This window comes from Cavia porcellus, unplaced genomic scaffold, assembly GCF_034190915.1.
Source record: "Cavia porcellus strain 051 isolate PalLab524CR breed Dunkin Hartley unplaced genomic scaffold, mCavPor4.1 scaffold_15, whole genome shotgun sequence".
Taxonomy (NCBI): Eukaryota; Metazoa; Chordata; class Mammalia; order Rodentia; family Caviidae; genus Cavia; species Cavia porcellus.
The window spans coordinates 7,672,071-7,696,987 of NW_026947498.1; the positions used below are offsets into that span (position 1 = coordinate 7,672,071).

The 24,917-nt window shown below is 52.9% G+C and overlaps 1 protein-coding gene across 8 annotated transcripts in view; it reads left to right on the forward strand.

Moving 5' to 3' along the window:
• The window catches only part of Hsf2bp (heat shock transcription factor 2 binding protein), an 80,940-nt gene extending 64,612 nt beyond the window's left edge, over positions 1 to 16,328 (forward strand). For 6 of the 8 annotated variants that reach the window (XM_063224537.1, XM_003463967.5, XM_063224539.1 and 3 more), the window contains one exon: positions 15,661 to 16,328. In XM_063224537.1, coding sequence (XP_063080607.1) covers positions 15,661 to 15,869 — 209 coding nt within the window. In that variant the 3' untranslated portion in view covers positions 15,870 to 16,328. Of the gene's footprint in view, positions 1 to 15,329; positions 15,578 to 15,660 lie in introns of all 8 variants that reach the window. The other 2 variants (XR_002789810.2, XR_010039315.1) reach the window with 2 other exon arrangements.
• Positions 16,329 to 24,917: the final 8,589 nt, after the last annotated feature.

The window sequence follows — 24,917 nt, forward strand, 5'->3', positions numbered from 1 at the left end:
TCAGCATAATTAGTTAACTTCAAATCATAATCAATTGAAGTTTCTTTCTCTGAGTTATTTTACTTTTTTTTGCATGACTTAAGACCTTGGCCAAAGGAAGGGTCCACACTTTGAATTTTCAAACCTGTACAGAGCATTTCCTCATAGGAATATTTCAGTGGTGATTATATCACTTAGGAAATGCTCGGTGTCACTAAGCAGGGGTTCATCCGTGAGCCGATGGTGGGCAGCCTTGTCTGCTCATGTGCAATCCAGCAGTCCCAGGCCCAAAGCACTGGCAGGACACCAAAGTGGGAAGTTCCACTCCTGACCTCGGGTGACAGGATGCAGTCAGGACACAGACTGCATGCATCAGGTGTGTATGAAACATGAGTAGATTTCACGTCGGAATCGTCTCACCTCCTAGACCTCTGATCCACTCCAGCCCCGACCTGAGGTCTGGAGCACCCTTGGTCCCACACACTTTCGCTGATAAGGGACAGGCAACCTGTGCCATTTTGCAGGCTGCGTGTTTTCAGCTCCCCGGAGTCGCGTGCTGTGTCCCTCAGTGAGCAGCAGCAGAGGCACACGTGACTGTGAGGTGCTCGCTTGTGCGCTCACAGCATGACAGCCTCTAGCCCGCAGCCTTCTCATCTCCAGACAGCAGGTACTGAGGGTTTGTGCAGCTTGTAGGTGGGGAGCTTGCGCAGACCTGAGCATGGTGCTGGCTGTACATGGTGGTGCTAATGGATGATCAGAAAGTGGCAAAACAGATGTTATCAGTTTCCTTTCCACTTGGAAACTTGTCACTGAGGTTAGGCCCAGGAGGTCATCTGACATGATTTTGATGTCATTACATGACACTGGATATGGGGACTTTGGCTGTGTTGTTGCTGTTGCTGTTATTAAAGACTGAACCCAGGGTCTCAGGTATGGGAAGCGAGTGTTCTACCACTGAGATATAGCGTGAGTCCTTTCAATTCTGTTTTGAGACAGAGTCTTGCAAAGTGGCCCCAGCTGGTCTCCAATTTGGAATCCTTCTGCCTCAGCCTCCTAAAGTGGGATTGCAGGTGCAAGCCACCAGGTCCAGCTGGTTTACTCATGATTGAAACACACTGAGGCCCTCGCACTGTCTCAAAATCTGTGGCTTGGCTGTTTTCTGACTGTAGGAGGATGACTGATGCCTGTAGAAATCATCCTGATCCCCAGCAGCCTCTCAGCACCAGCCCCATCTCTCACCCTGCCAGGTCTGCTCAGATGCACTTCCTGTTTCCCTGGCAGGGCTCCTTGTCAGCAGTGTGTTTCATGTGTCGCCCAGAGACAAGATGTCGTGACGCACTCTGTAAGAGGAAGAGCGTTTCTCAGACGCGAGCTGTGCGTACCATCTGCTGGAAGGGGCCAGGCCTTCCGAGGGTGGCCGACCCTGTAGTGTGGGCTCCGTGGTGAGGTGTCAGTCCCCCCACTGTAGCTGAGTGAGCTGTGAGCTAGGTAAAGCGTGCCATCCCCCATGGCAGGTTCCTGGCTGTGCCTCTGGAACATGCAGGATCTGAAAGAAGTTGCTCTTATGTTAGCACAGAGGGCTTGAGCTGTGGCCCTGGAAGATGAGTTCACTGGTGCTTCCTGTATCCTTTGACCTTCATGGCAGACCCGTGATCAGGTGGTGACATAGGTGCCAGTGGCATTTAAGAGACACAAAGCCCTGGAGCTCCAGGCACTGCGAGCATGGTTCCTAGAGTGGAGGCTGCAGGTGCAGATGGGTGCTTGCACAGCTGGTGGGATCAGGGTGACGTGCGGCCTTGGAGGGGAGGCGGCAGCAGTACCTGCGTGTCTGCATGTGTCATGTCTGTGGTGGTGCAGCTCCTAGGAGCCACTGCCAGGCAGCAAGCTTGGGACAGTGGTCAGTTGCCTTGTCCTCACATTGCAGCCATCAGCTGCTCATGTGTCAGAGTGAGGAGGAGGGCCCCAGCTTCTGTCAGCATTTAAGGAAGCCTTAGACTTTATTTCTGAGGCCAGGGATTTAACTTAATGGTGTAAGCACCTGCCTGGCAAGTGCGAGGTTGTGAGTTTGATCCCTAGCACCAAAAAAAAAGTTTAGGTCAGCCAGATGTGGCGTTGTACTCCTGTAATCCCAGCACTAGGGAGGCTGAGACTGGAGGATCTTTGCAAGTTTGAGACCAGCCTGGGTTACAAAGTGAACCCAAGGCCAGTCTGAACCACAGAGTGAGACTCTGTCTCAAAAAATATAAAATAAACTTTATTTCTGTGGCTTTTTGAGGCAGGATCTTTCTGTGTAGCTCAGGCTGGCCTTAAATTTGTAGTGACCCTGCTGCCTCAGCCTCCCTTCGATTTTAAAATAGGGTATAAGAACCACTTTTTCTGAAGTTTTCACCCAGTTTACAGATTTGCTACTTAGCAAGCGGGATGGGCTGACACTGAAGACAGGTGATTGTCCTTTCCAAGTGAGAGTGCGGGCTGAGACCGAGCAGCCTCCTCCTCCCACCCTGGGTGGGTCTGATGATGAGAGCCCAGGGGGCTGTGTCTCTCAGGGACGCAGGCTTGCAGGGCCCAGCTCCCTGGTGGCCTGGGCTCCAGGCTGTCATCACCCTCTAGTATCCTGGCCGCTTCCTCCCAGTCTCTAGCCCCAGGCAAACCAGGCCACAAGGAAGGAAGAGTAAGAGCAGAGGATCCCCTGCAAGCCTGACATCGCCCCTCCTCCAGCAGTGTCTGACTTTGGTGCCGTCCTCACACCACCACTCTCTCGGTCTCCTTGTCACAGTCCTGCTCGAGGCCGGCTGTGACCTAAGGCTGGCAGCATCTCGGCATCCATCAGCAAAGGAGCGGAGCGGCTCTGCTCCCCCTATGCTGTGGGGTCCCCATGCCTCAGCCTCCCAGCTACTTTCTAAGGTCGCTAATCCTCGCAGGGGAAGCATGCAGTTCCTCCGGCTTCATTCTGAGAAAGCACACGGTCCAATTCTTGGGGGACCCCACACTCCTGCACACTGCTCTGCGGTGTCCAGGAGCCAGATAGAGGCCACCACACATGTGACTCCACCCTCAGCCACACTAGGTGAATGCATTAAAGGGTGGGATTTTGGGGGTCACAGAGCTAGCAAGTGGGGGCTGTCCTTCATCTGATTCTAGTTGTGGGGGCATGGCAGAGGACTTTCCACAGGAGTCCTTTATGGAGTCACTGAACCTTTAGTGAGTGCTGCTGAAGGCAAGGGTGGGTGCCGGAGAAGGCGGTGAAGCCCTCGCATCAGAGTCAGTTTGCTGGGATTAGTGTGGCTTTACCAGGGATCAGCCATGGAAGCAGAGGCGATTTGGGTGCTAATCAAGGCCTACACCTGTGACAGAAAATCAAGGATTTGCAAGAATCCCAGGGCAGGCTGCCCGATTCCTTCCCAGCTTGGAACCGGTCTCATTTGCTGACATTTTTGTTTCCAGGAAACTGTGCCTGTGCTTTGGACGCTGATGATGCTCAAGGCCACTCCCTGCACATCATCAGGTGTGCACACCCCAGCCAGGGAGGGGCCCTGCTGGTGTTTGCTTGTGCTTGTGCCCCCTGTGTTCCTGAGAGCCTCAGAGGGCGCCCTGTCACTGAGCAGGGTCACCACGTGATGGCTTCAGAGTGGCGACTGCACAGCTTTTACCGCATCCTCGAGGTCATTCAGGCTTCTCAGGGGCACTTGCTCCTCTTCACCTCTCTGGTTCACCCCACAGCAGTGGCTGCTCCAGAGCCGCTCACCACTCTGAGAGTCAGTCTATACCTCCAGCTGACCACTGCCCTCGCTGCAGTGTTGCTTCCGTCTCTCACCCTCATCTTGTCCCCACAGATCTAACTCATCATAACATGCCCAGAGCTGGAAGCACTCTCTCCCTGCCACGACTTTTTTCTCTGCCCACCCACCCTCCAGGGGCAGGGGCCACACTGTACCTCTCACCTCTAAGCCTACCCTTCTCACATCTTATGTACTTGATTGATCCTGGCTGTTGTCACCTCTTCCTGTGCCCGCTGCTCTGGTTGGCTGGCTGGCTGGCTGCAGCCTTCAGCATCTCTTTTGAAGTCACTGAGGCATCTGGCAGGTTCCCTGTGGCACAGGCTGTCTCTCTAATGCAGCCATCCCCTTCCCCACTTTAGTTGAATGATCATTCACTGCCGTGCCACGTTGCTGTCCCCCCCATCCATAGTGCAAGGACCCCACTTGTGTTTAGCATAAAGCCCAAGTCCATGCCCTGCCGTGGCGTTCTGCTCCAGCCCCGTCTCTGGGTGTCCTGCACAGGCTGTGGCCACAGCTGACCGCATCCTCTCACCTGTCACACTGCCCCACACACTTGGAACCAGACTCACAGCATAAAATGAATTTAGAGGAGTCTGTTTGGAGCCACATCCTGAAGCATCGAGAACTGCTATTATCCTGAGGTGGAAGGCTGGGTGTTTCGTTAGGCTGCTAGAGGGGAGAGGAGCTGGGAAGGACTGGGCCAGGGCCTTGAGAGAGGGGAGCCCAAGAGCAGTGTTCAGGGTCCCTGTTGTCCCTGCAGAGAGCAGGGTCCGTACTGTAGTGAGCTAGCGAGGAGGGCACAGGAGGAGATGTGTGGGAGCATGAGGGCAGGCTGCGTGTCAGGACGTGCCGATGGCGAGGGGCCTTCCAGGGCCACGGGAGCGGGGTTTGTGTCTGGGTGGCCTTGGGATCTCTGAGCTGATCCACATAGAAGAAAATGCTGTGTATTTCGAGGTTTTAAATATAGGTGTGTAGTTCACTCCATCCCACTAAGGCAGCGCGCATGCGGGAATTTGCTGCAGGGTTGGGATGTCGGGAGGCCGCATTAGAAGGGCTTGTGTCCTCGCTCACAAGCTCTGCAGCACCACTTGACTGTTCAGTGTACTGCATGGTTCTGGTTCCACTGCAGACTGACTTCATTAACTCTCAGATTTGGTGACCTCCCAGATGTCTTTCTGATTTTTAATCTGCCTTTGTGGTCAGAGAACATGTGTGTGTGGTTCCAGTCCTTTGTAGTTTATGGATACTTGTTCCTTAGCCCAAGTGCGGTCTGCCTCATACACACCCCACGTGCACATGAACGGGGTAGACTCTGCAGTTGCTGTGCAAAGCACTGTGCTTCCAAGCAGGTCGGTAACACTGGGAGGCTTACCCATTGCCTGCTGTTCTCTCTGCTTACTCTACCAGCTCTTGAGAGACTGTGGACTCACTTGCTTCCCTGCATCTGGCAGACTGCATGCATGTTCGAGGCTCTGTTGCCAAGTGCACACTCATGGATGGCCCTGTGCCCTGACAGCTCCATCCTGCCGTCAGTGCAGAGGGTGCCTCCTCCCCACGGCCTGTGCTTGTCCTGGATTGGCATTGCTATCAGGGTAGCCACTACAGCTGGGTTTTGCTTACCTGTTGTTCTTATTTCCCATGTGTATATTTCAGGTCTTTATATTTCAAGTGCATTTCTTGTGCTTGAGCCTTGCCTTTTTTATGTGTGTGTGGGGGGGTGGTTAGGGATTGAACCCAAGACCTTGTGCTTACCAGGCAAGTGCTCCACCTCTGAGCTCCACCCCGAGGCATTTTATATTGTTTATTCTTATACAGGGTCTTGCTAACTAGCCAGACATCCTCAAATTTCCAGTCCTCCTGCCTTATCTCCCAAAGAACTGGGATTGTATGTGTGTGCTGTCCTGGCATTTTAATTGGAGTGCTTAGATCAGGCACTTTAATGTGATTAAGTCTATCGTCTTGATAAATCTTATCTTTTTTTTTTTCTGGTACTAGAAATTGAACTCAGGACCTGTGCTTTCCAGGCATGTGCTATGCTGCTGAGCTATAGCCCCAGCCCCAACAATTCTTTTCTACTTCTCTGTTCTTTCTTCCTTGTCTCCTGCAATTCCAGTTTCTTCTGGATTAATGTAGCATTAGTTTGTGACTTCATTGTGTCTATATTGTTGATGTATTGGCTTTATCTTTTTCTCTTTCTAGGATATTAGGTTTGCATCTTTAAAACGTCATAGACACCTTCTACTTCTTGTAAGCCACTTGCTGAGTAGTGAGAAACTCACTACTATTGGCAAGGTATGATCAGAATATACTGTGAATGTTTAAATTGGAAACAATTTCACAATAAAAGACATATTACCATGAATCCCCCTTGCTTCAAACCCATTTACCCCATTGTTCTTGCTGCTTTGTGAAGCAGTTCTGGAAGCCTCTTTCTTGAGTGTTTTTCTGAAGTGTGATAAAAAACAGGAGACTGAAGACAGAAAGGCAGGCGTATAAAACGTGATGCTATGGTCTCCATCCACCTTAGTCACCAACTCTGGTGCTGGGTAGTTTTCGGTTCTTTCACCAAATCAGAATAACCATGAGAGGCAAATGTTTTAAACTGTTTCAAGACATCAAGGCGGCCACAGCAGCACAGCTAACGGCACTCACAAAAGAAGACCCCAGAGCTGCTGCAGGAAGCAGCCAGGCAGTGGGGCTGGTGTGTTTGAGGGGGGGGGGGCGGCTTGGGGGGATTCATGTTAGTGTGTCTTACTGTAATAATATTTTTTGAAAGTTTTAACATTCACTGTATTTTTCGATCACGCCCGTTTTCCTTCCCCTCGCAGTATTTTGCTGTTGTTGTCATACACACACTGTAAACATTGAAATGCATTTTTACTGTTTTTGCTTTTAAAAGCTGCTTTTTTAGAGGTTGAAAAAATACAAAGAAAAATGTCCACTGTGGATGGTTTCTGTGCCTTATACAAATCCAGGTTCCCGCATCACTGTCCCACCCGAGGACCTGCTTTAGCACTTCCAGGGCCAGGCAGGTCGGCTGAGATGTTCTCTCAGCTTCTGTTTGTCTGGACGAGTCTGTCTGTTTCCCAGCGCTCTCCCTGCCCATGGTGCCATCCCGCTATTTGCCGCCCTGCCCATCTGCGCCTCTGGAACGAGGCACAAGCCTATCTTTTGTTGCTTTTGAGGCTTATCATCCCTGGTTCTCAGCATCCTGACTACAGTGTACTCAGTAAGGATCTTGCTTCCTAGATTGTTCTGACCTCACATTTGGGCATCTTTGTTTCTTTCTTCAGATGCTTTTCTGTTCTGCTCCTGGGTCTCCAGAGACGTGCTGTGGTCCCACGGGTCCCTGGTGCATTTTCCTTTGTTTGTCTTTCATTTTCTGTCTGCGTGAGACCGGAAAGCCCAGCCTGGTGACTAAGAACCTGGGAAACCTCATGTTGTCCTGACACCCCAGCCATCCTCCTCCACAGGCAGGTTCCCGCAGCCACTGCATGGGTCCCCTGCCGTGCTCGTGTCAGGACTGCTGGCACAGACTCCCCTGCTGAACACTTCTTACCCATAAGCTGAACTTCCCAGGAAGTGGAACCAAAAGGCAGTTCTCAGAGATGGCTCTCTCAGCTGGGACGGGAAGGGATTTCTGGCCAGGGTCACTGAGCAGCCTGGGCCTGGCACCTGCCCTATGCAGAGCCCGAGAGCTCCTGCACTCTGCCCAGGAAGCAGCACAGACAACAGGAATCCGTATCCAGGCCCCTCTGGCTGAGCATGTGTCTTTTCTCCTGCTCCGTACTGGATTTATGCACGAAACCTTCACTGCACTTGAAATGCAAAAGTTGTATGTGGCCTCTGTTTCAATAGATGACTCCTCGCTCTGAGAGTTCTGTTCTCCAATGTGTTTCTGCGGGGCTTCCCGACATCTGCTCATAGCCTTGTGTTTGGTGCATTTTGAAGCAGGATGCTCTGGCTGCGTCTCAGACTGCAGTTCTTCGGAGCTGCCATCTTTCACACTAGAAAAGGAGCAAACCGGGTCAGGCTCAGCAGCACCTTTCCCGCCTCCGCCCGTGTGTGCTGTGCTGTACACGGAAATGTGTGGAAGAGTCGAGAAGCCGTTCCGGAGGTGGGAGGTGCGGAATCTTGCTGGGGTGCAAGAGTTTGTGGAAGAAGCCAAGAGGCTGTGTCCTATCACAAGAGGATTTTAGTTTTACCATAAAGGTGGGAGAAATAGCAGTTTCTTTTTATTAAGAGAAGAAATTAGAAATGTAAAAGAGCATAGTGTATAAAGTAGTACTAGGCTGTGTCTTAAAAATCTAAATAGACATTTCACATTCCCAGAGCTTCACAATCCGAATGGAAACCCCTTGAGGGGGTTTTCCCCCAACCCCGCCCAAGCCTGATTGTCCCCTCCGTGTCCCTCCTGCTGCTGCCTGGCATTGTGGTGGCATCTAAAGCTGTCCCACTGTCTCCCACAGATGCATGTGCAGCTGTGAGCCGGCAAGGTCTTCTGCCCAACCGAGTGTGGCACTCAGAACTCAGTGTGGATGGTTCAAGTGCAGAATCTTTAAAGCGGGTGATTGTCAGATCAGGAAGGGTTTGTGTGTTGCCATTTTAGGCTGTGCCTGAGAAGCGCTTTGCAGCACTCAGGGTGTCCTCTGGGGTGAGCCTGCGGAGTTCTGTACGCATTGGGCCTGTCTGTGTCTGAGGACTTGGTGCCCTTGTGAGGGTTGTCTCCAGGGTGCAAGAGGTGAGGAGGGCTTAGTGCCGTGTCTTGTCCCCTGGCCCTCAGTTACCCAGAACTGAATTCCCAGAGTGCCATTCTGTCCCTCCCTCCCTTTGCCTGCTTGCTGGGTGGAAAGTGAGGTACCCTCTGGAGGAACCAGTGTCTCCAGAGATCCAGGAGGGAACCTCTCACCATGCTGGATGCCTGGTGGCTGTGTCCATGGAGAGTAGGAGGGCGTGGGGAAGCCAAGGTCTGTGCCTGGGGAGCTGTGCCCTCTGCCCATGGAAAAGCTTCCTTCCTAGGAAGCCTACTCAGCCCCTCCCGCCTCTGTGAGATGCTGCAGTTCAGGTGTGCATGGAGCCGTGGAATGCTACAGCCCTACTCGTTTTAGGAAAGCGCAATTGCACCTTTGCCTTGTGCTCTGATTTTCTCTGAGCCTTGCACACAGAGTAGGGGAGGTGTGGTCAGCTGTTAGGATGACCAAGCACTGGCCAGCAGCAAGTCCTCCCCCCGTGGAGGGCGCACTGTGGATGTGGCACAACTTCAGATGCTGCCACTGGGGACAGGTGCAAGTTCGCTGGAGGCCATGGCCATGGCAGGCACAGTATTGGAGACGTCGGACTGTGCAGGATGTTGGCCCAGGCTGAAGTCACATCAGAGATGACAGTCGTTGGTGTCATTCTCTAGTCACACTGTGGTGCAGACTGCTGTTGTGGACTGCCCTACCTCCAGCCCCAGGTGACAGATGTGGAGGGTGAGCCAGGAAGCCCATCTACTGTTCAAAGGAGGTGTGGTGGGGCGGCGGGCAATGGCTGCCAACGTTCCGGGCTCACGTGGGCTTAGGAGGAGGAAGTGGCTCCCAAGGGCCAAGGGAAGCCAGGTTGAGAAACTGTGGGAAACCAAGCACGGCACCATTTACTTTCACTTTTGAGATTACATGATTTTTAAGAACAGGGACAACTAATCCATTGGGGCAGAAATGAGAACGCCAGTTGCTCACAGGCTGGCTGACAAGATGTACAGAGGAGCTTTCAGAGATGAAAACGCTTGGCATCGTGACGTGTGCATTTGTTGAAATTTAGCCAGCTGTACATGTAAGATGTGTGCAGTTTAACCTTTAACCCCATTTCACATTCTTGGATGATAACATCTGAGAAAAATGATTTTATTTGTGAAATTTTATCATACATTCATATATGTGAAATTCCTGAGCCTGGGAGTCTACTTTGGCCAACTTGAGTGGGTGGTGGAAGCCTCACTTCCCTTCCTTACCTGTCCTTAATTGTACTCTCTGCCTTGTGTGTCCCTGCACCAGGCGGGTCCAGAGTGCATCGCGCTGCTCACGCGTCAGTGCCACATTCCTGTCTGTGGCTGAGGGAATATTCCACTGTCCGCTCAGACAGTGTGTGTGTTCACTGCTTGATGGGACATTCAGCTGTTAGGAACCGTGCTGCTGCAAACAGGCCTGAGCAGGCTTTGTGTGGTCTGCTGCTCTTTAGAATTGATCTGCTGGCAGTAACTTCTCCCGGTTTCCCCTCTTCCGAGAGTGACTTGAGTTTCCCTGCATCGTAAAGGGTATTTTCCCTGGACCTAGGTTTCTGGAATTAACAGTTCTTTTCTTTCAACACTTTAAAAATTCCGTGTCACTTCTTTCTGGCCTCTGTGGTTTCTGTCGAGAACCTGCCATCAAGTAGTTTTCCCCTTTGATGGAGGACTATTTGTATTTATCTCTTGCTGCTTCTGAGGTTATTTTTAGAGGCTTGGCTACTTCATGTCATAGTATAGGTTTTGTGGAAGTTTATCTATAGGCAGGTTTTGCCAGGTCAGTTCATATGTTCAGTCATTCCTTTTGGGCTATTTTTCAGTGCTGCCAGTTTTCCCTCTCCTTCCTGGACTACAGTGACACTAGTGTTGGTCTCTTACTGTCCTGACTAATACTGGCTATTTATTTTAAGTCTGCTTTCTCTTGATCAATCACACTAGCTAATTTCTATTGTCGTGTCTTCCAGTTCACTGATTTTTTCCGTCTGTCCCTTCCATTCTGAATCCCCAAGATTTTTCCTTGTTGTGTTTTTCGATTCTACCTTTTCTTTTTGTTCTTGTCCTTTTGTTCTTTCCTCTTGGCTACTTCTTTGCTAAAATTATTTTAAAATTTGTTTCTAGCATAGTTTCTCATTGAAGAACCTTTATAGTGGCTGCTTTTGAACCCCTATACTAGTCCATTTTTAAAACCACAGTGAGGTACTTAAGGCAGGCTGCTTTATTACAGAAGACATTTGTTTCGGCTCAACATTCTAGAGGTTTAGCAACCCAGATAGATGCATTGGCACTGATGAGGGCCCCTTGGCTACATCACACCATGGCAGGGATCTGTGTGTCTCTTCTTATGAAGCCACTATGATTCAATCCTGGGGCTCCACTTTAATCTAATCTGATTGATCATTGTTTGATCGTCAGGGCTTGTGTAAAGAATAATTACATACAGAACAGAATAAATACATACAGAACTTACAATATTATTTCTGATGGTCACCCAGAGTTAAATACAAGATGGTGCATGAAATCTGTCCACAACTCTAAAGACCTAAAGAATCCAGCCAAGGGCCTGGATCCCACAGCAATGTCCTGCATGAACCCAGCTGAAGACCTAGAGCCCATGACAGTGCCTCCCACGAGTCCAACTAGAGTCACAGAGCCCACAACAATGACTCATGCAAGTCTGTTTCACAGATCTGTGCTGAGAAGGCCCAAAAGTCAGTGGTGGAAGCTAGAAAGTTTAGCCAGCAGGGTGAAGGAGCTGTGCTGGTAGGCTGAGGGTTCTGCAGTGGAGCCAAGAAGTGACTCTCAAAATAAGGATGAGGGCCCATCTGAAAAGTATCACAGCCACCTTCAGCAACAGTGAGGTTCCAAGCATCTCTGACGATGAGAACAGTCTAGCACATGTCAGCCAGCGTGACCAGCTTCTCCAGGAGACTGAGCAGCGCACATCTTCTCTGGAGCCAGGAAGTGATGCTCAGAGTAAAGACCAGAGCTCCCCCAAAGTGAACTACAGCCACTCTCAGCGACAAGGTCCCGAGCTCCTTGGATGAGAATGACCAAATTCATATTGGGGAAGCCATCATGACAGGCTCCTCCAGCAGAACCAACGGGTCCAAACAATGACACTTAGGAGAACCCACAACACCTCCCTCATCTTCTCTATGTCTCTTTTTATGCTGGCAACTTTTCTCAGGAGGGCCATCTACACTCAGCACCATGCTAGTTTAGTTCAGCTGAAGTTGACTGCCAGTTTTTAATCCATAATGATCACTTTCCAAAGACCTCACCACTAAGTGTTCCCAATGGAGTGAGGTTCTTTTGCTCAGTTGGATAGAAGATGCAAAAAGGCAAAGTGCATTTCCTTTAGTGTTAGCAGTTCTGAGTGCCAGCAGCTTTCCCCTCACTGCTACAGCTCCAAGCTTTGGTTTTGGCTCAGCTGTTGCTATAACCCTGTTACCTAGGTGTCAACCAGTGTTATCAATCCTCCCAGCTGCCTTCAACAGCCCTGCAGCAGCTGGAACTTAGAGCCCCTGCCACTTCCTGGAGCTCCTCCAGCTGCGCTTCCAGGCTCTCCTCTGCCTTCTCTGCTGCTCTCCAGAGCTCTTCAGGGGCTTGGCCGCTCAGTGTTCTCAGGACAGGCTGCCCTCAATCCCCTGTACCAGCGGTAGGCATCACACGTAAGTGGAAAAACTGTGTAAGCAGGCTTGATGCGTCAGCGAGAGGGCAGTGAATGGGACGGAGGCCCCAGCAGGTCTGATGATGGCAGTAAGAGGAATGCTGTCCGTACGCGCAGGAGGGGAGGGCCCACGCATGTGATACCAGCCTGCTCAGGTGCAGTGGGCCCGCCAGTCCCGGCTGTCACTGCTCGGGTAAGATGCTTCCAGCTGACCAGACTATTGGGTCAGCTGCAAGGTTGCCAGAGGCATCCGGAGTAGTTATGCCCCATTGCTGAATGCTGCCCCCAGTAGTTCACACACACTCCCATGTCGACCTGCACCATGGCTGCATTTGTCTCACGACTTCAAAGGCTGTCTCACCCCATCTCTTTCGGGAAGCCACAAGCTCTGTCTTTGGACTGTTGCAGGGATGTTTGGACTGTTGCAGGAAGCGAGCAGGAGGCAGTGTGACTAGAAGGTAAGGACATGGCAGGAGCAGCAACAGCAGCAGGCAACTCCTTCTAGAATGTTCTGGAAAGAAAAACAAGTACGAGACAATCCCTGGAGGCCAGTGTGGGGCAAGGAAGATGGTGTCTGGTTCTTTGGAGTTTGCAAGCCGGGTTCCATGCTGCTGCTGCTGGGCCAGTGCGCTTTCTGAGGTCCACAGAGCCTTCTGGGAGACCACATGGTGGCTTCCCTGTGCAAGTTGTCGCTACCTGGACGTCCTGGTCAGAGGCAGTCTGGCTGCATCTGGACCACACTGACCACACTGACCCTGTCACAGGAAGTTGCATCAACAGATGGGAGAATCCGTTCCCTTCTTTTTCCAACCATTAGGCATTTTAGAATGATTAGAGGGAAAACTAAATTATTACCAATGTGCAGTCAGAGACCATTTGTCAAGACTTTTTATTACAGATTTATTGCATATTCTCTTTGAGGTGTTGTGTGGGGTCATTTGGAGCGTGACGTCTGAGACATGGTGTGCTCACAGACATAAGTCCTACACTATATTCCATAGTTTCTTGGGAAGCTTTGAACAGGTTCATCATTTATTATTTAATGGTTCAAATTTTATTGTGCTTCATTTTAATTATATAAAATCAGCTTCCATGTGGCCGCCTCTTTTCCTGCTAGTTTCTGCTCTGGTGCCCTGCAGATGCTACACATACTGCTTTCTGTTGGGGGAGAAAGAGGTTGGAGAAGCATTTTCCCAGACAAGTCTCCCAAAGAGGTTTATCCTACAGGTTTTGTCACAAAGGAGGAGCCCTGCTGCAGGTCCCCCCAGGACTGCGTCACATTTTGGGTTAGATTAGCATTCAGTGTATACTTTATTATGACTGCTGTTTTCTTTCCTTCCAGTTTCTTATTTCTCTCAGTTAACAGTGTTTTTGATTTGTCCAGTTATCTATTAATTCGTTACCCATTTAATCCCAGACCCTCTCTCTGCTGCTCGTCCAGATCCGAGGGGCTAATAACCCAGGTATCGGTGGGTCTGTGCTCTGTAGGCCTCTGGTAGTGTGGGTAGGGCCCATGAACATGTCTGCCATTTGTGCTGGTACAGCGTGGGTTGGAAACCAGTCAGTGTTTTTGGATTTGTCCTCTCAGGCCCCTCACATGAGCCACAGATGACCTGTCTGGGGGTTGCGAGTCCACAGGCTGGAAGCAGAGCAGGCAGGAGGGGGTCTCGATGTCTGCTGGGTTACATCTGCTTAGCCCACCTGTCGCCAGACGCAGCTTCCTGTGTCCTGCCCTAGAGGCACTTCAGAAAATAAAGCTCCTGCCATCTGGGGAAGGGGCAGAGGGTAGAGGAGAGGGTCTCAGGACCAAGCGCTGCTTCCGTTATGTGGTTGGGAATAAACATAGATTCCCTGAGTTATGGATACATTACCATCACTGTCACCATAGTGACAGGACAGCTGTCACCTCAGGTAACCGCCCCCCCCCAACAGACCCGGATGGGTGATTTTCCCTTCCTTAGTTTTGCTATTCATAGAATGACATATAAATAAAACCATGCAGAATATAGACTTTAAGTCTGGCTTTTTTCTTTAACATGGTTTGAGATTCTTCATGTAATTGTTTATACCAATTTTCTGGGTTTTTTTTTTATTACTGAGCACTTTTTCATTGTATGTAAAGGCACCACCACAGTCAGTAGTGTGTTCACTCCTCTGTTGAAGGATATTTGAATTATTGACAGCTTTTGCATTTATGGGTAAAAGGACTACATATGTTGTGTACAGGATTTTTTGTAAACACAAGTTTTTGTTTTCCTGGTTGACTACTTAGAATTTGGATTGCTGGTTATGTGATACTTACATGTTTAAAGGTATAAGAAACTGTCAAATTGTTTTTCCGAACTGCTCTACTATTTGAAATCTTACCAACATTGGAGGAGAGTTCTCCTCTTCCTTGTCAACACTTGGACTTGTCAGATTGCCTTCACTTTGACCTTAGCATCCTGGTAGGGGTGTAAGGGATTCCGTTGTGGATTTACCTGAGTTTTCCTGATCCCAGCGGTGCTGGGCCTCCTGACTTTTCCTCTTCTCAGTGTCTTAACTGTGTCTTTGGCAGAGAAGACATTGGCAATTTTGGTGGGACCTGAAGGCTTTTGTTATTCTTTTTTTCTTTCTGGCACTAGCAGTGCTTTTGGTTTTGTCTTAAACTTACCTAATTCACAACCCCAAGGGTTTTCTCCTAGAAACGATGCCATCTGAGTTGTGCAGGTCAGTTTTTTGTGTGTGATTTTTACATACGAGGCAGCGCGTGAAGTTCCTGGTCTGTGCACCGGGTGCCAGGGCAGACAGGGCCGCTCCTTCGTGACTAAACTGCACTTGCGACTTTCACACAAGGGACTGAGCTGTCAGCTTGCTTCTGAGTCCCTCGCTTTGTCTGGCACTACAGCTCCTCACTAACGGTGCACTGGTTTGGTAGCCATGGTATTGGGTTACAATTGAGAGCGCTCAAGCAGTTTCTTTTCTCAAATGACTGTACTTGTCCGAGTTCCTGAGCTTTTCCAAATGTGTTTGAGAGACCATCAACTCCTGTTGAGATTTCGGTGGGGATTACGCTGAGTGTGTAGATGACTTTGGGTGGGAGAGATACTGGGGTCCCCTTGAGGAGCACTCGCCCCGTGACCTGACTCCTGTCCACTAGGCCGTCCCCTCCTTGAGTTCCCACCACAAGCAGTGGAATGCCCAGGACCAGGGACACAGCTTCGCACCTGGCCTTTGTCAGCCCTTCCAGACCCCTTGGTGGCCCTGCCATTCCCAGTTCAGCGGTGCTAGATTCCATGATTGTGACATCTGAATGCGGACAGTCCCTAAAGGGCGGCGGTCAAGTCTGTGATACTCACTTTTGACTCTCACATGAAGAAGTGCCTGCCAGGAGGGGTTTCTCAGCTGGTAAGTCTGTTGTTCAGAAAGAGCCTTCTAGGGGCAGACCCGGAGACGCTTTTATTTTAACAGAAGCCTTCCTGTCTTTTCAGACCCAGATGCAGAAGTGTGTCTCCACGCCCTGCGCCTTGTCCAGTCGGTGGTTCTGGAGCCAGAAGTCTTCTCCAAGTCAGCCTCCGAGTTCCAGCACTCACTGCCCCTGCAGCGCATCCTGGCCATGACCAAGAGCCGAAACCCCCACCTGCAGGCCGCGGCCCAGGAGCTGCTGGAGGACCTCCGTGCCCTGCAGCGCAGCGTGTAGCCCCCGCCCCCCTGCAGCTTCCCCGCCTTGGGCTCAGGATTGCACCTGTGACACACACTAGAGGGCAGATCAGCTGACTAGAGATGGGCGTGAACAGATGTGGGTCCCACGGCGCTGCTCCTAGAAGTGGCACACGGAGTAGCGAGTAGTGTCACTCTGGCCACAGGAGCCTCAGAACGCTCCATCCTCCGCCAGGGCCCAACTATGCTCCCAGAAGAGGGAGCCCATCTGTGAGCTGGAACCTCAGAGGCGACACAACCATGGAGCTCGAGGTTAGCATCATCCTGAGAGGCCTTTCTCTGAAAAACGGCTCACTCTGTCTCTAGTCATTGGAATTCATCCCTCCAGACAAGGGTCCCCTTTATCCCCTCCTGGTAAACCTATTCCAGATGACATCGAACATTTTAGCTCTCTACTTTTCATGCCTCTTTTACTTTTGAATAAAGTCAGAAGAGTCCATGCTTGCAGTGTTGTGCTGTGAAATAGGAACATGACGCTCAGAGGCTGGCGTCTATGTGCCTGTGGCAGTGAACACATTTGACTGGGAGAGCAGACTCTCCGCATGGTGCTCTGGCCCTTTGGTAATGCACTGAGCAGACCAGTTTTCTTAGTAACCAATCAGGGAAATGGCCGAGGCTTAGAAGAGGCGTAGAAACTTTGGATTCTGGGCATGGTGCTCATGCTTTTCCATGTCCAGAGTGTGTGTACCATGTGCCAGCTGTGTGTGTGCACCTTGTCATGCCTCTCAGCTTGTGTCCCGGGCTGCTGGCAGAGGACAGAGGAGAAGGCGTCTTGCCTGTCTCCAGCACCAACACTGAGAGCACTGCTATGCACCTCCTGGGCCCTGCAGTCACAGCTGGGGACCCAGGGCACCTGCCTGTACCAGTGAGCATGGTACCGCAGGCCTTGGCGCTGGGCTTCTCATAGGACTGAATGCGAAGGCATTTCCAGCCCACACCGTGGGTGTGGGGCCACTAAGTCACTTCATCTCCCTTAAGTGGGTTTTCATGGGCACCGTGCAGCTTTGGGTGAGGCTAGATGCGGAGGGCAGAGGTGGGCATGGCCAGGCCTGAGCGTCCTACACCACCAGAGCTGGAGGGGAGGTGTCGTGAAAAGGAGCCTAAGATGCGCGGGGCATGCGTGCTGTGCGCTGCTGCGGGGCTCGATTCCTGGCGCAGACAGCGGGCCCACTGCATCTGTGCTGTCTTCGCGACTGCTGTTTCTGAGGTAGCGGGGAAGCCGGAACGACATGTTGTCCTGCCTCCAAGACTGCGGGATTTTCCCACCAGAGCTGGGTGGCAGTGTGCAGAGGGGAGACGCCAGGCTGCAAGTGCCACAGGTGTGGTGGCAGTAAGTACAAGGACCTTATCAGCTCCCTCAGGAGGGACAGAAGGCAAAGCCTGGCCTGGCGCCTCCCAGGGAAATACAGGGTCACAGCAAGGGGCAGCAGCCACCGCAGTCCCTGCCCTGGCAGTGAGATGGGCTGGAATTGTGGCCTCTGTGGCTCTCATGTTACTGTGAGGTCCTCAGCGCCGGCGAGCACGCGTGCATTACCTCCAGGTAGAGGACAGGAAATGGGAGCCTCTCACACATGCTGGTGTGAGCTGCGGGATAAGAACAGTTTGGGTCCTTTTTTTTTTTTTTTTTTGTCATTTTTAAAGGGTGTTTAGTTTGTGTTTTGTTTGTGTGTTGTTTGGGTGGAACCCCGGGCCTCACCTATGGGAAGCAAGCACCGAGCTGCATTCCCAGCCCTTCTTTGAAGTCTTTAGATGAGCCTGACATAAAAGTGTCCCACTTGAATCATTGGAGTGTGGAATTCAGTGGCTTTACATATGTCCCAAGTTTGAGGAACCATCGCCACCGTTTCCCGAACCTATCTAGGCAGCCTGAATGGCTCTACCTATTTAATAACCTCCCCATTCTCGAGACTCTTCCCCTGGGCCTGGGGGCTCCTGTTTGTCTGTCTTGGGGCCTTGACTGTTCCAGGCACCTCGTGTAAGCCGGGAAGCACATGGGTCTGGCTTGTTTCACTGAGTCTGCGTAATCCCGTGTGAACGGCCCATGGGGTGTTTATCCACGCATCTGTTGGCCACTATAATAATGCTGCCAGGAATGTGTGTGTACAAGTGTCTGAGTCTCTGCATTCACATCTGAATGTATTCCTAGGAGTGAGTTGCTGGGTCCTATAGCGTTCTGTGTTTAACTTTTCTTCCTCCTCCTCCTCCTCTTCTTCCTCCTCTTCTCTTTTCCCCCTCCTCCTCCCCTCCCTTCCCCCCCCCCCCTTTTTTTTTGTTTTTAAACAGGATCTCACCACATAGCCCGGCTGGCCTTGGAGTCGCAGCAGCCCTCCTGGCTTGGCCTCTCAGGTGTTAGGACACCTGGCTTGTGTCTAATTGTTTGAGGAGCTGTCAATCTGTTTCCCACAGGAGCTGTACAGTTTTATATTCCACCAGCAGCCATGCTCCTCCATACCCTCACCAGCGCTCTTTATTTTATTTTATTGATAAGAGCTGTTGATAATGGGGTCTCTGGCCCATACTTAATATGCGGAATTTTAGCCGTGAGTATTGCCCTCTTCCCAGACAGCCACACAGGAATGGGGAGGTAAGAAGCCATAGCTGGGGTCTGTTTGTGAGTTGACCCCGAGTCCTTTGCGAGCTGGGAAGGCTCTGGTCAGGGACATGATTTGTACCTTCTGGGCAGATGAATGTGGAGGCGGGGTCCCAGGCTGTGTGCTCTCCCGGGACTGACCACTGCATGTCCCTACCTGTAACCTGCCCCGTTGGGGTGTACCCACCACCTTAAGTAGCCCACATGTTATGTAAAAGCACAGTAATCTGCTTGCATGTCCTCTCAGGGAACAGGGTGAATCTCTCATGGTGGCCTCTGGGGAGCCCCAATTCTGCAGCCACCAGCCTCCAGTTACCCGCCCACAGTGGCAGCCCCTGCTCCTAGAGAACTGGGCCCTGGGGAAAGCAGGCTGCCGGCAGGGCAAGGCCCAATGCCTTATCCCAAGGAAGGACTTCTATCGCCACCCCTTGTCACCCTGTGAGAGGTGAGACAAAAGGCTTCTCCATATTTGGCAAACCCAGTGCAGAGCCAGGGTTTGGTCTTAGAGGCTGGAAAGCCTGCTGGCACTCACCATCCATAGCACAGTCCTCTTTCCTCCCTCTTCAGAGCCTCACAGGGGAGACCCAGGCATCAGATGTGGCAGAAGCCAGCTGTTTCCAAAAAGGCCCTGGGTGGCCTTCAGTTTGGGGCAGCTGACACTCAGCAGTTCGCCTCTCGCTGTCTGGATCCAGGGCTGTCATGCTTGTCCAAGGACCCAGCGAAGTGCGTCACCATTTGGGAGGAGGTCTGGGCCATCTCAGGCAGCATCCTGTCTGCTGAGCTGGAAAATTTAGAACCCATTCAGTATTTTCTGAGATTTCCCTCCCTCAAGTGACTGGAGTTAGAGGACCGTCCATACCTTGGAGGTGAGGGTCTTGGGGCTGTGGAGCACTCCCAGATCATGAGCTCGACAAGCCCTGGTGGAGGAGGAAATCCTGGCTAGGCACAATCAGCTGTTCCTCCCAGCTGGGCTCGTGTCTGCCTTTTCCTTGACCTACAGATCCTGAGAGCATTGGTCCTTGGCTGTGTGGAGACATGGGCCACTTGAGAGTCCAAGCGTCCCCTTACCCAGAAATGCACACAGGCTCATACCCGCCATGTTGGGAGCAGGGTCTGCAGTCTACAGGGTCCCAGGGCCACCAGCTGTGCAGTGAGCAGCCCTGTGCCCTGTGCCCCAGGACTGTACTTGTAGAACATGTGGGGCCTGCTGCTGTGCCCAGCGCACCTGGAGGTGCCTGGGTGCTGCAAGCACTGGGCACTGTCTTGGTCTCCAGGAAATGCAGGCTCTGCAGTGACCCACGGCCAGCGCTGGGTGCACAGTGCTGGCCTCTTGTTGGGAGTCAGAGTGGGGCCTACAGCTCATCCACTGCCTGTGTCTACCCAGTGAGGCCACCATGGCCAGTCACACCCTGTGGGTAGAGACGCCGGGCCCAAGTGGCAGAGCTTCATGTTGCACCTGTACTGCTCTGCGGTGACTCTTGGTCACAACTGGTATCACCCACCCTTCCTTGACCTGTGTCCTCACCTGGAACCCTGGCTTCCTGACTAGGAGATGTCCTGTCCCTGGTGCCTGGAGGGCTGGCCACTGCGGTTTAGACCCCTGAGCCACCAGCTTCAGCCACCAGCTGATAGCCTGATGGACTACAGGCCATCAGCTTGAGAGGGAAGGGGTGGGACAGGCCAGTAGCCCCAAGGCAGTGACCCCTCGGCTCCCCACCTCACAGGCGCCATGGCTGCGCTTAGAAAGGATGGAGAGATGCACGTTGGTTGTCAGTGTTAAACACAGGTTCTGAAAGGGCCGCTCAAAACCTGCAGGTCCACTTTTTAGTTGACATTTATTGTGTCTCAGGAGTTCCCAGCTCACAGGTCACTGTCGCCTGTCTGACCACTGCCTGGAACAATCGAGTATGCCTCGTTTCCAGTGTTTCTTGAGGGTCCACCTTGCTGAGGGAAACCAGGCCAAGAGCAAGACAGGCCCTCCCCGCCCGGGGCCTAACCGCCAGCTCTGGTGCAGCCAGGCCGGAAGTGCAGAGGGGCAAGGGCAGGCTCCTTTACCACAGCGCGCGGCTGCTGTTTCCACTCCCCTCATTGCATAGCTGGTGCTGCTGGGCGGGGTAGTGGCTGAGGCTGAGATCGCCAGGGGCAGACGGCACAAAGTCCTCAGATGTGCATTTTTCGGCTCCAGTGCTCGCTCTGCCGCATCCACGCTGCCATTTGAGCAGGGACTGCTGTAAAAGGCAGGTGCACCCGCTGCCTGTCTGCACTGTGCTGGGAGGTTTTCTTTTCCCTGTGAGTCACCCACCACTCTTTGCCACCCAACCAAAGGCGAGTTGTCCAGTCCGGTGCCTCGGTCAGCATCTGACGCGCCCTCTCTGCATGAGAGGAGGGACCGCTCCTCGCATGGGATAAGATGTCCCACCCTGCACGTGGAAGGCCAAACAGAGCTGTGGTACGGGAGAGTGTGTGTGCTACCAGCTTCCTCCTCCTCAGAGCAGGTTGGTGACCAGAGAGTGGACACCTGGATGGCTCAGTTGGGCTGCGGTCCTGCCCAAAGCAGCAACATTGCAAGTGCATGGCTCTGTGTGTGTGTGCACATGTGTGTGTGCACATGTTTGTGTATGCATGTGTGTTTATGCTTAGATGGGCTGCTGTGTTGTGTTGGGAGTGTTCGTTCTGAGTGTGTGTGCATAGCTGACCTGTGCGTGCTGAGTTTGGGGGGGTAGGTTTGCGTGTGTGAGGTTGTGCGTTGGCAGAGCATCTGAGGTGTGATACATGCTGCCTTTGTGTTTGCTGCGTGCTTCAGGTGAATGTGCGGCATGCAGTGCTTGGAGTGTGTGTGTGTGTGTGTGTGTGTGTGTGTGTGTGCCTGTGTACGGGGTGCCAAATTGGGAAAGTAGCCATGCACGGGGCTAAGGCTTGCTGATCTCCAGCGGTCTCCTGTCTGAAAGGTGCCCTTCCTGTGCCCCTGCTCCTCGGGGAGCCCTATCCTGCAGAGGAGGGTTCACTCGTGGTCATGTCACGAGTGTAAGGTAAACCCCCAAACATCTAGTTGGTGTGTGACCCAGGCGCACCCTTAGTACTTGGGTCTTGGGCATTGGGTGAATGACTGGGTCACAAAGACTTGGTACAGCACTCACAGTGGCACTTGAGAGCCTGTGCTGAGGTCTGGGGGTGCTGGCCCTGGGCCCTGTGGGCTGGACTGGGCATGAGGTAACATCACCTCCATGCCAGATGTGTGTGTATGAGAGAGAGACATGGCATCGATGGGCACTGTGGCTGCCAGACTGCAGCAACCTGGGAGGCAAGTTCAGTCCTGTGAGCCTGAAAGCAGGCCACATTTCTGGGTCTGTGCTAGGTGTCGACATAATGTAGGGGGCAGGCATCTGGCCCAGGCTGTAGAGGCTGCAACAGGGGACTTGCAAGCAGGGTTCAGATTTGCATTTCTTGGGGACACAAACCTACCACCACGGGGTGGAGACCCAGCCAGCCCCTGGTGCAGAAGCTGAGCTCTGCTGCCAGCTCCGCTCCATTGTTCTGGGGCCTGGGCTCCTCTCACCATCCTGTTTCTTCTGTCCATCCCAGAAGGGACCAGAGGAAAAGCTCTGTGTCTGCCCCGCGGTACTGGGAGCAGCAGAGGAGGAGAAGCCCCGGTGCCAGGACAGTCAGGACTCGCCGTGATCGTGGGGCCCACACCCGGCCCTCGACCTGCGCCCTGCCTGCTCACGTCACCACAAGGACGTCTCCTTGTAGGGAACAAGACTGCCTGTGCTCTGTAGCTTCTGATGGTATCATCTGTCTGTCTCGTAGGAAACCCTGACCGAGCTCTGGGCAGGTGAAAAGCCTTCCTGTTGCACTCTTAATTAATCACACTGGATTCCAAGGCAGGCCGTCTGTTCTTGGTGGTAGAGCCTGGCCCCCAGGGCACACTGCCTCCGTGAAGCTTGCACAACCCACGCTTCTGCCACCACACGGCCAGCTTCCCTACCCTGACTCAGCAGCACTTCCTCAGTCCTTCTAGAATGTTCTGACCTTGGCTACTGTTGGGAGCTGCAGCCTTCACTGCCGAGGGGAGCTCCAGCATCTCCTGGTGCAGCCACACTGCCCCAGTCCCTCTGCCTCGGGGCATAATGCTGCCACCCAAGAACAAGAAAGGTGGGGGCCAGGAACGTGTACACAGAGCAGGCAAACGAGTTCAGGCCCCTCCTGCTCCTTAGAAATCCACATGTGAGGAAGTGGCACTCTCTGTGGCACCAGTCTCTGAGCAGCGTCCTGCACACAGCGGAGTTTCCCAAGGTTCCCAGAATGTCCCCTGCCAACAGCCCTGGCCTGGAACCGCCCCGGCCCGGAACCGCCCCTGCCCTCCAGCTCAGCAAGCCCCTCTCACACTGCCGCCAGGGCTGAGGTCCTTCCCGGAGTACACCGTGAGAGATGGGGCTTGGGGCGCTGGGCTTGGACCCTGCTAGAGGAGGAGTACATGCACCCCCTGTGCCACTGGTCCCGTGGACTCCTCGCCCACCATCACTTCCGACCTTGGCACATACCGCACGCTTTCTGCCCACGTTTTCATGTTTTTTCCGCCTGGCATTTAGTGTGGGTTCCTGTTCAATCCAAGCATATCCTGAGTACAAGAGGGCCAGGACCTGGGACTCCAGCCAGGAGCCCGGATGTGCATACAGCCAGCCCGCAGTGGCTGCGCGTGGCCCATCCTGACCAGCGGGGCCCAAGCCTCCTGCCCCAGCACCCTGCTCCTGGGCTGGCACCCAGCAGGATGGCCCTGCCTGTGGGTTTTCCCACCGCCCACAGCCTCTTCTCTAAAGTCTGCCCCAACTGAGTGCAGTGCAGCCTGCAACTCCCGTCCGGACCCCCTTGGCCAGTGCCCCCCAGGCAGGCCGTGTTCCCTGAAATCCATGGAAGTGGCCAGGTCACTTTCAGCCAGGCATGGTGGCATCTGGCTGTCATCTTAGCACTTGAGAGGCTGAGGCAGGAGATCGCCCCCAATTCAAGGCCAGCCTGGGCTACACAGTGAGACCCTGCCTCACAGTGACTGCCCTGCCCTTTGGTCCCCTGCCCTCTCCTTCCCATGGATACCTGAGCTCAGCAGAGCTTCCCACGTGGAGCCCTGCCAAAGTGTGTGTCCCTGACCACCCTGCACCCTATGCATATCCACCTAAGGCGGATAAAATGTCAGGGAGCGAGGAGTGAAGGAATGTGAGCATGCTAGTGAGCCATGGTTTCTGCAGCCAGGCACCTGGCCCTCTGCAATGCTGGGCACAGCCAAGGATGACAAATCCTGTCAGAGCCCCTGTGCACTGGCCCTGGGCCCGGCCATGAAGATTCAGGGATTTGGAAATCAGGGTGTCAGGCTCAAGTCAGTCATGAGAGCACCTGTTCTCTAAGAGCCTGGCAAGGGTCTCATCTAAGCCTTCCCCAGCCTTCTGGGCATGCAGTTAGAAATCAGTATTTCAGGGGTGAAGAAACTGACTTTTTTTTTTTTTTTTTTTTTTTTTTTTGAGACAGGGTCTCGCTATGCAGTTCAGGTTGGCCTTGAACTCATTTTATAGCCCAGGCTGGTCTTGAATTCAAAACGATCCTCCTGCCCTAGCCTCCCAAGTGCTGGGATGACAGCAGGCACCACCATGTCCAGCTAGGAAAGTGACTTTTTGAAACCACTTTCTAGAAAGAGCAGGCTGGGGGGTTGCGCTGGGCATTTGGACAGTAGGTCCTGAGGGACTGGAGAGAGCACAGATGGGTGAGGGTGGCCTCTGCAGGAAGGGGGACTTGGCGACCTGTGGCAGCTGAACTGGACTCTGATAGGGTGCTGTGGGAAGCTCTGGGAAGAGGGTAGGATGTACACCTTTGGGACATCACTGACAGAGCCTGGCATGGCCTCAAGGTTTCTGTGTCTCAGCTTCTCTTATACTGGACTGCTGGATACCAAGTCCAGTAAGCCCAATGCTAAACCCAAGTGAGGGCCACATCCTAGGAGGGCAGTATCCTGGAGGACAGCACGGGGGGCACCAGAGACTCTCCCCAGCCAGCACCCATCTCCTCTTGCCAGGGTCTGGTTTCTCTTGGTCCTTGCCCTTCAGGATGCCTGGGCCGTGCTCAATCACAGCAGGCAGGCTGCTCGGCTGATCACCCAGCAAGGAGGCTCACCACGACTGCGTTCCAGGGTACAGTGGGGAGAGGAATGAGACCACAGGGCTTTTGCTCCAGAGCTTGGGGTCACCGGAACCAGCCTCCCACCCCCCTCCTGGAAGGCTGCCACCTGGAAGGCTGTGGCCGTCACTCTCTGGCCATGTGGAGTGGCAAAAAGGACATGAAAAATGGGTACCCAGTCACCCTGCTTGGAAAGGTCCACCCTGGAGTGGCTCTCCTCTCAGTACTGCTAAGGGAGAAAGGGTGGGTGCCCCACTATGTGTGAGACCCAGGCTGCTG